The sequence below is a fragment of the Mauremys mutica genome, chromosome 1 (genome assembly GCF_020497125.1).
Source record: "Mauremys mutica isolate MM-2020 ecotype Southern chromosome 1, ASM2049712v1, whole genome shotgun sequence".
NCBI classification, from domain to species: Eukaryota; Metazoa; Chordata; order Testudines; family Geoemydidae; genus Mauremys; species Mauremys mutica.
In genome coordinates, this window is record NC_059072.1 from 108,929,125 (window position 1) to 108,939,681 (window position 10,557).

General features: G+C 47.6%; 1 protein-coding gene across 5 annotated transcripts in view; it reads left to right on the forward strand.

Moving 5' to 3' along the window:
* AMN1 (antagonist of mitotic exit network 1 homolog) overlaps positions 1 to 7,674 on the forward strand; it is a 69,315-nt gene extending 61,641 nt beyond the window's left edge. For all 5 annotated transcript variants that reach the window (XM_045001287.1, XM_045001294.1, XM_045001289.1 and 2 more), the window contains exons 6-7: positions 4,288 to 4,399; positions 7,381 to 7,674. In XM_045001287.1, the coding sequence (XP_044857222.1) occupies positions 4,288 to 4,399; positions 7,381 to 7,454 (186 nt within the window). In that variant the 3' untranslated portion in view covers positions 7,455 to 7,674. The remainder of the gene's footprint in view (positions 1 to 4,287; positions 4,400 to 7,380) is intronic.
* Positions 7,675 to 10,557: the final 2,883 nt, after the last annotated feature.

A 10,557-nucleotide genomic window follows, 5' to 3' on the forward strand; every position in this document is an offset into this window, starting at 1 on the left:
CAACCCCCATGCCCAGTGGCCCCTCACCCAGAGATCTCCACCACAGGTCCCTATGCCCAGTGATCGCCCCCACACAGACCCCCCCTCACTGTCCAGTGCCCCTCTCACAGCTCCCCCATCCGAACTGCCCAGCACCCTATGTTCCTGAGGGAATTCGGCACCAAAAAAATAAATTCTGTGCACAATATTTTAAAAGTCTGCAAACTTTGTCAATAAATAAATGTGGAGGCTCCAGCATGGCAGTGGCAAGCATAGGCCACTGGCTGGATGGAGGTGGGAGATCACTCTGCAACCTTCCCCCGCCTCCTAGGATCAGGGCGGGTGCAACCACTAGGCGCCAAGTGTTTGGGGGTGCCAAAAAGTGCGCTCAGGGGAGGCAGTGGAGTGGAGGTGAGCTGGGGTAGGGGGGCGTGGGGAGGGCCACCCACAGCAAGTAACGGGGGTGTATGTGCAGGGGAACCGCTCCCCGCCCCAGCTCACCTCCGCTCCGCCTTCTCCCCTGAGCACACCGCCCCTGCTCTAATTCTCCTCCCCTCCCAGGCTTGCCAACAGCTGATTGGCGCCACAAGCCTGGGAGGTGGGAGAAGTGGAGCGGCGCCAGCGTGCTTAGGGGAGAAGGCGGAGCAGAGGTGAGCTGGGGTGGGGAGCTGCCGCAGAGGGGCTGCCCAGGCGGAGGGGGGGGCAGGGAGCTACTGGCGGGGGGGTGCCGCAGGGCTGGGAGCTGCCATGGGGGGGGGGTCCCTGGCTCTTCCCCATGGCCCCCGCTCTCACTCCCTTTAAGACTGCAGCCAGGCCCGACCCTGCACTCACCGCATGGTAAGTGGAGCAACCTGGCCCCAGCCTGGTCCCCTGGCTCCCAGCCATGCCGCCAGCGAGTGCTGGGGGGCGGTTCCCCCTTCCCTCCAAGCCTGGGAGCCAGGGGAGCAGAGCATGCTGAGGCCCCAGACCTCCGCAGAAGGGAGCGGGGGGGGGGACACTGGCCCCAGGCCTCTGTGGGGAACAGGAAGGGAGGCTGGCTACTTCCTGTGGGAAGTGGAGTGACCCGGCCCCAGCCTGCTCCACTCCCATGGCTCCCAGGCTTGGGGGGAGGGGAGAACCGCCCCCACACACACACACACACACTTGGCAGCACGGCTGGGAGCCAGGGGAGTGGACCAGGCTGGGGCCGGGTCACTCCACTTCCTGCAGGAAGTGGCCAGCCTCCCCTCCCCCACGGAGGCCTGGGACCAGCCCCCCCTCCTGTGGAGGCCTGGAGCGGAGCCCCACACAGCCTCCCCGTGGAGGTCTGGGCTCCCCTTTTTCCCCATGGAGGCCTGGGGCCCCACACAGCCCCTCCCTGTGGGGGGGCTGCATAGGGCACCAAAATAGCTAGGGACAGCCCTGGCTCCCCGGGCCGGAGGGGGGGCATAAGGTGAAAGTTTCGACTAGGGTGCAAAATGGCACCGGCCCTGCCTAGGATAGGGACTTGGCGGTGAGGTATCTCTGTGTGCACGTCAGAAGGCCACCGGGAAGCATTTTACGTGATGGCTGGGATGTCAGCCATGACCCAGAATCCATTTGATTGACAAAAAAGAAATAGCTGATACCAATGGCTGAGTCCAGCCCTCATCCAGGCCCTTGCCTGCCACTGCTCTGGACCATCAATTCCCAAATGGCTTTTCATTCTCCCTAAAATAGAGCATTTCCCTCTAAACCTGAAAAGTAAAGAGGTGCTTGGGATGTGCAGTTTAATAAGAAAAGGAATTATATTCAGGACCCAGTCTTTTTTTCTGCCCTGATTTACAAACACCTGGTTGCCACACACGGCTCAGTGGGATTGTACGGGGTATAACTCAGCATGCAGTTTCAACAATGCTTCAACAGTGGGGCTGGAGCCATAAGCAGCCATGTCTCATTTGAACAGTGGCTCTTGTTTTGGATTATTTAAGGCCGTTTTTAAAGGTCTTTCCCCCGGGTGAGGAAGAAGGTGCTGCATTCGTGAAGGGACCTTTAAAATCCCACTCAACTCTGCACTGTTTAGAACTCTCCCTCGTTCAAAATGCTACCAGTTTAAGAGACAGCCCTAGAGATACTGGGATCCACAAGAAAAAAAATCATGTCCCTTTTCTCTAAATAAAAGTTTTCATCACCAGTGTTTCAGAACACGTGTGATGATCATTTTTTGTCAATTACCAGTATTCCCTCTTTGGACATCTGGACACAATTCTTCACAGGTCAGTAGATTCAAAGAATAAGATTATACTAATTCCTTTTTGACTACATACATTTCCTCATTTAATTACTGTGATGTTTTGGGGATCGCCCAGACCAGTAAGAGGTTATGTCACTGCCTGCCTGTAACTTTGGGTGTCCTAATGCTGGGCTGCTATGTCACAAAGCCCTAACACCAGTATCCAGCCCACAAGCATACAGGTCTCATGCTGCCTTCCACCAGCCTAGGTACCCCTTGGAGGATGATCCAAACAGCCTGTCCAGTCCCAAGCCTCCCCAAATCCATCCACCCCAAGCTCTCAACTACCAGGCACTCAGACTTTTCCCCTCTGGTTAGTCACCCCCAAAGGCATGAAACCAGCCCCCCAGACACCAACTTGCTTTGGCACATACATTCCGTACACTTTGCACACCAGAGACCTGTTTGAGATAAAAATAAACAGTTTATTTAATAGAAAAAAATCCCAGATTAAAAAATGAAACAGCAAGGGAAGCAAATATAAAAGAGCAGAAAATAAACATAAAAATGCAACTTTAAGCTTTACACTTTTAAATTACATTAATATTTCCTTTTCTAATACAAGTTACCTATTGGCTTTGAACAGCTTTCCAGCGTACCTCCTAACAGTAGGGAGGATCCAGCGTTTCACAGACCTCTTGCAGCCTAGATGCTGTCCTTCAATTTCTGGATGCTCTTCTGCTCAAACCTCTTCCACTTTTAATGGTTTGCAGGGTTTTTTTCTTCGTGGGGAAAACTCCCTCCTTCTTAGGCCTGGTCTACACTCAGAATTTACATCTGATATCGTGGAAAATCCAGCGGTAGGTCAACAGAAGATGGATTACCTATGCCCACGGGAGGTGGATTAACTATGCTAATGGGAGAAGCCCTCCCGTCAGTGTAGGTAGTGTCTACATTGAAATGCTACAGCAGTGCAGCTATACTACACTGCTGTAGCATATTAAGGCCTTGGCTACACTGGCGCTTTACAGCGCTGCAACTTTCTCACTCAGGGGTGTGAAAAAATACCCCCCTGAGTGCAGCAAGTTACAGCGCCATAAAGTGCCAGTGTAAACACTGCCCCAGCGCTGGGAGTGTGGCTCCTAGTGCTGTAAACTAATCCCCACGGGGAGGTGGAGTACGCCGTGACCACACTCACACTTCAAAGCACAGCGCTGTACACTTGCAAGTGTAGCCATACTCTATGTGTAAACATACCCTTAGTTTTCCAAGACTGGGGTTTTCTTTTCAGTTTCAAGTTGTTTCAGTGTTTTCCCATTAACTTGAATAGCTCCTCATTTGTCTTCTCCTGGGCTGTACAATATTTGGTGTTTGGAGCTAGTCTCATCTAGCAGGGGAGGAAGCCCCTCCCTGCCTGACTTCCCTCACAGTGAGGAGGCACTGAATGTTGCAGCACAAATTATGAGCTCAGTTTTTATATGTACACAACTACATAGCCACAGTCTGTATACATACCTCATAATGATCATCAAGTTCAAAACATTACAAGCTTTCATAAAAGACCTTGCTCAATACATTTCTATAGCACAATAATATAGTATGTGATCAGTTGGTTCAGGTGCTCATTTTTGGAGTTTAAACCTTCTGTTCCCCTTTTGGGGTGTCTGGATCCTGACTGTCACAGTTATCCACTAAGGTTCAACCTAAGTACCAAGATTTCTTAGAAATCATAGAATATCAGGGTTGGAAGGGACCTCAGGAGATCATCTAGTCCAACCCCCTGCTCAAAGCAGGACAAATCCCCAGACAGGTTTTTGGGTTTTTTTTTTAACTCCATTTCCCTAAATGGCCCCCTCAGGGATTGAACTCACAATACTGGGTTTAAGCAGGCCAGTGCTCCAACCACTGAGCTATCCCTCCCCCCATCTTTGTGAATATATGTTTGCTCAGAAATCCTTGGGCATAAAAAAGGACTTCATTTTCATAGTTGGTTTACAGAGCTGGATATTTAACCTAAAAATCACCATCTGTGCAGATCTATGACATTAGAATGGATAACATAAAAGTTGTGCTTTAGAAGTTATGGATGTGGTTACCAGGTTTTTTTTTCATAATAGGAGATCCACATGGAACGCTGTGTGACTCTGACAGATGTAGCTGTGGAAGCTGTCCTTACCTGCTGTCCGGAGATCTATATTCTGCTGTTTCATGGATGCCCATTGATAACAGGTTAGTCAAATCAAGCAGATTGCCAGCAAAGTATTCACTCCAAAGTCAGCCCAAAATATGGCGCAGGGAGTGTGCCTTTTTTCTGTCTTGAAATCACTTACCAAGTTGTGGATGCTCCTGAAAACAAATAACAAATGATTATTAATGACAGTGATGTAAATAGACAAGGGTTTTTCCAAAACAGCAAGGCAAGGTTCCTGCCTCCAAGAGTTGGCAGTTGAACAGAGACAAAACCAAGACACAACAGGTCAGGCACATATTGGTGTAGATGCAGCATTGGTGGAGAGGTTGCAAAAGTAGTAGGTTTTAAAGTGCTGTTCTGCTCTGAAAATTTACTGTGTAAAATTGATACCGTATTTAAAAGGATTTTGTGTTTAATGGGTTTCTCTTTGATTTCTCTGAGCTTTGTTTCCAATCTTTGTATGCAGCTGAAACTATATTGGTGTCAATAGTGGTGACTTTTTTTGATCCCCAAGCAGGCCAGAGAATAGGACCTCAGGTTTTCTGATTCCCAATCTAGTCCGCTATCCACCTGACTATGCCACCTCCCATTTGTTCTTAGTTTTCATAAGTGACCTATCTGGTGTGTCCATGTACCACCCACCTCACACAGTGGTTGACTCTATAGAAACTGGTAAATAAATACATTGTGCGGAACCGGATTCTAATTTCTCACAGATCCAAATCAGGAGGAACTCCACTGAAGTCAGTGGAGTTATGCTAGTGTGAGAGGAGATTCAGGCTGCTCAAGAGGACTGTTATAGCTGCCATGGGAAGCCATAACTTTATCTTTCCTGAGTCTTTTGTGATTATTAAAATGCCAGTTTTTAACTGTGCATTAATATAGTGGCTTTGCAGTTGGTAAAACTAATATCAAGAGTAAAAACTTAGCAAGCTATGAATAAACTCAGTTGGTATCGATGATGCAAGGGGTACACTGAGGGGTGGGTAGCCCCTCCCCTTGTCCCCTGACCGGAGCTGGAAATTTGTCCCAGCCACACTTCTGTCATGACCAAGGAGGGGTGGCTAGACCAAATCTGAGTATCACTGTGGCTCCATGTTCCTACTTTTCATCCTCCACATCCCACCCACCACCACCTTTGCCATCCTTCCAGCACCCATGGGCACTGCGAACCTCCAGTCCCCTGAAGGGTAGGCAGATTGGATCAGGACTTTGGGCACTTGGGGAAGTGGAGATGCATGAGGAAGGGATCTGGGGATCTCAGACCTTTGGCCCCTGCTGGAGATGGTGTTCTTCAGCCTGACCATCTCTCTGAATAAGAGCTCAGTGCTGGGTGTGGGGCAGGGAGAGCTCAGCCTCATGTGGGAGCAGCAGGAGGGCAGTGTGTGGAGCTGGGTGCAGGGCTGGGGAGGGAGAGCTCTGGGCATCTTCCTTAGGAAAAGTATGGTTGCGCTCCTGGATGCAAGAGTAATCGGTCATTCCAGCAATGTGAAGTGAATTGAGTCGATGAAAAGATGGAAAAAGCAGTTTTCTTTGGGGATCTGACTCAAAGTATCTTAGTCCCCATTCAGGAAGGTGCTTAAACAGATGCTTTAATATTAAACACTGGCTTAAGTGTTCTCTTTTATCGCGGCCTTAGTTAGGATTTACCCTGGAGGTGGTTCAGCTGGATTTAATTTGTAATTGTTTTGTTGGTCCTTTCATTTTCTTTTTGAGTTTCTACCTTAAACATTAGAAGGTGGTGCTCTTTTCTTAGTGCCTGGAACAATGAAGCCCTGACCTGCCAGCACAATATAAATGTTAAATAGGGATACAATGTTGGCCTTAGCCCAGGAATTACTTAAACTTTAAACATACAAAAAAGCAGATTGCCCGCAAAAATCTGTTTGATCTTTTTTTTATTAGTGCACCAGAAAAGCCTCTTAAGAAGGTGCTAAGGTTATTATCTTTGCTTGTCATTCTGACCCTTTCATTCCCATCCCCACCCTCTTCAATCTTCCACTGGTTCCTTTTTCCTCTGCATCAAGCTCAAGCTTCCATAACCATCTTCACACCTTCAGCCGTGCTGCCCTATGTATGTGGAATGCTATTCTTGAATTGATCTGTAGGCCACTACCCTCTTCTCTTTCAAACCACCTCAAGACCCACAGCTTTTCAGATGCCTACCAAAAAAAAAAAAAGACCAACTAGTACTGAATCGGTTGAGGGATTGTTGAGTGTATTTATTAAATAATAAAAGAAAAAAAACCCTACCTTGCCAACATCTGTCCTTGTAATCTAGTGTCTGGTTGCTTGATGGTGCTTTATTATTATAGGTACACCTCTACCTTGATATAACGCTGTCCTCAGGAGCCAAAAAATCTTACCGCTTTATAGGTGAAACCACGTTATATCGAACTTGCTTTGATCCGCCAGAGTGCGCAGCCCCGCAGGGCCGGCTCCAGGCACCAGCCCAGCAAGCAGCTGCTTGGGGCAGCCAAGGGTGAGGGGCGGCACGTCCGGCTCTTCGGCGGTAATTCGGCAGCGGGTCCCTCACTCCCTCTCGGAGCGAAGGACCTGCCACCGAATTGCCGTCAAAGACTGAAGCGGTGGCGGTAGAGCTGATCGCGATCACGGCTTTTTTATTTTCCTGCTTGGGGTGGCAAAAACCCTGGAGCCGGCCCTGCAGCCCTGCCCCCCTGGAGCACTGCTTTACCGCGTTATATCTGAATTTGTGTTATATCGGGTCGCATTATATTGAGGTAGAGGTGTATAAAGAAAAAACAGCACAATTTTGAACTATTACAGCTATAAAAGTATCTGAAATGTGATTTTTTTTTTCCAAATGTCCATTCCCAGAATATGAAGCAAACAAAAAAAAAATCCATATGTTGTGCTAATGGCAAGTTAAACAAATATGAAGAAATAAATTATTCCTGTATCATCTTGTATTACAAAATTATTTTGTTTGCACAGTATCTGTATACATTATAAACCATTAATAATGTTTGTTTTTCTTGTGGGTTGTTTTTTTTTGCAGATCGTTCCCGAGAAGCCTTGGAGCAATTAGTTGGACCAAACAAAATTAAGCAAGTGACATGGACTGTTTATTGATTTTTATATAAAGTTCCCAGATGGTAAAGCTTTTTCAAGAAACAACCATCTCTCGGGAACAGCTTTCTCTCTGGTAACCACTGTCTTTTGTAATACCAGATTCCTTCATTCTTTGTTTCTACTAGAGCTCTCTGTCAGCCTCCAAGTCCTTTCATGTCTTAGGTGTGCCTAATACCCTGTTAAATGATATTTCTTGTAATTAAAGTAATGCCTCTCTTTACATCACAAGTCTGATAATCTTTGTGTGAAAAACACAGTTCACAGCATTTTAACAAGAATAATTAATTTTAAAGCTTTATGAAAAAAATTTAGGGCAGTATATTGCCACCTTAATTATAGCACAAAGCATATGTAAAACAGATAAAGCAGGAGAGGATCAGAGTGATCAGTTACCCAGTCCTAGTGCATTGTAGGCTGTTTCTTTCATCACCAAGGCCAGACAAGTTTGGTCTTTTGGGCAGGGTTCTGTGTTGCTCCAATCATTCCTAACAATTCACATCTTTTATACTCTTACATAACCCCTACATCACGCATGCCCATATCTAATCACGCTTTTCCTTTGTCCATATTTAGTATATTTCATGCTATGTACATGCTTCATTTTATACAAAACACCCTTCTAATTGGTTCCTTCAAATCAATCACATGCAGTTCATGCTTAATAAACACGTTATCCATTCACCTTATCCAGACGTTTCCTGTTAATCTCAATGTATCTGCTCTTACGCCCTTGATGATTTGGGTGCACAGTAGGTTTTTTTCCCTCAAGCATCCTATTTGATATTTTGCAAGCATCCATTTTTCTTTACTTTTAGTTAAGACACACTGACAATTTAAAACCAATGTTCTAGTAAACCAGATACTATGCTAACATAAATTATCCACCCTTAATAAAGGCCACACAACTTAACATTATTATTACATATTATTCTTAAAACCTTGCCAAGGGGTTGGTTCACTTAGCAGTAGACCTTATCTTAGCAATAGGCCCTTTGTCCTAGTGGTCAGTAGGTTTGGGCTTGACCTCAACTCTTACTTAATATATGTAGTTAATATGACCCTCCAATGTTTTGATTCTTCAATAGTATTTCATTAAGAAAATAGTTTACAATATTATTTGTATTACGGTAATGCCTGGGTTCCCAAAAGCACAGCACGTATGCTGTTAAATGTGAAGTTGGCTTGAATCAAGAATAACTCCACTGAGGATCAATGGAGTTACTCTGGTGAAAAACTGGTGAGAGATCAGGATCGGGCTCCAGCAGTATGTATGTTTGAATGAAATGTGTTGAACTGTCAAAGTAGTATCCTTAGCAAAGGGTGGTGTCCACTAAGGAGACTTTGCTCATCTTGGCGTGCAGGCATTTGTATACAGTGCAAGTTGACAATATATCACTAAGTCGAACACTAGAAGTGGTTGATAGAAGACCATAACGGATCTGCATGCAGAATTTAAAAGTGAATATAAGTTGCATCTTCCTTTAACATGACTCCATGGCTCACTACGACAACAAAGAATGGTGAGTAATTTCAAATCAAATATATTGTGATATTTGCAGCATTTCTGTCCCACTGGAAAGGAATGTTCCCCCCCCCCCTTTGCAGATTGCTCCTCCTCTGTTTGAAGCTTTGAGGAGCTCCCATCTTTGGTGGCTTTTCACTGCCATCCTGGGGTTCTATATAACAGCTTTCTGCCCTGGCTCATAGCTAGAAGAATAACAGCCTCGCAGCAGTTAGTGCTCCTTACTGCAGCTGCTCATTCTTCTAGGGCACACTGCTTTCTGCAAGCAGAGACGGACCAGTCCTTGTGCCTTACTGGTTCTCATCACCGCCGAGCCTCTAAATCAGTGGTGGGCAACCTGCGGCCCATGGGCTGCATGCAGCCCGTCAGGGTAATCCGCTGGTGGGCCGTGACACAGTTTGTTTACATTGACTGTCTGCAGGCACGGCCGCCCGCAGCTCCCAGTGGCCGCGGTTCACTGCTGTAAATGCTGCAACCTAATCTGTTGGAGGGGTCATACCGGATGTATTGCAAGGCAACTCTAGTGCACATCCCCCCCCCCCATCAGGGAATATGGTGCTCTGACCAATACTAGGAATCCCATGTGGCAGGGCAATAAACTATCAGTAGGCCCCAAAATGGGAAGAAACCAATTTTCAAAATTGGATACTTAAACTTATGTGCCCATAGGGCCCTAAATATAGATGTTGAAGGACTTAGCTAGAGTGGGAATCTGCCCCAATTATAGCCATCAGTGTCCAGCCAAAGGTATAGTTGCACTAGTGCAAATAGCAGTTTTACCTGCTTACACTAGCGGTTTGCACCTGTGCAGCTATGCCAATGGCTGTATGTAGCACAGCACAGACTCACCCCTGCTGCGCCTCCTGCTGGTCGTCCTCGGAATTAGCTCTTCGACCCAGGAGCACCCTCTGCAGGCTGGTGATCCGCTTGCCGTTGGCCCCCGTGTCCCTCCCAGGAACCCAGTGCCCTTATCTCAGGGTTCTGCCTCCTACAGTCCCCACAGTCTTACTGGGTTTCCCCACCCCATATCCCCACATCACCTCAGTCGTGGCTACTGCCAGTCTCTGTTTAGCCCTCGCACCCTGGGGCAGACTGCAGTCTATCAGCCGATCATCACAGGCAACAAGGGGTTTGGACTGGCTGCCTTTACCCACCCTCTGGCTGCCCCTCTGCAAGCCCGCTACCTAGGAGGCCTAGAACTAGACCCTGCAGCCTGGGGAGTTGCTGGCCTAGGGCTTCCCAGCTCCTAAGGCCTTTCCCCAGCCCTGCCTCCCTCTAGGTCCCCTGGGTGAGTTCCCCAGCAGCCAGGCCTGTCTCCCTCTCAAGTCAGAGCGAGACTGCTTCTTATAAGGCCCAGTTGCTTAGTATGGGGCATAGCCCCGGCTGCAGCCACTTCCCCCAATCAGCTGGGATTTTACTCCCTTGCCCAGCCCCAGGCCTCTGCAGGGCTTTTCCAACCCCTTCCAGGCTGGAGCAGGTGTTCACCCCGCTACATTGTAATCCTACGTGAGGGCACACCCCACCCACCCCGAGCCCTCCGGACTTTTTCATCGGGCCCCTGCCCCATGGACCCGACCGGCC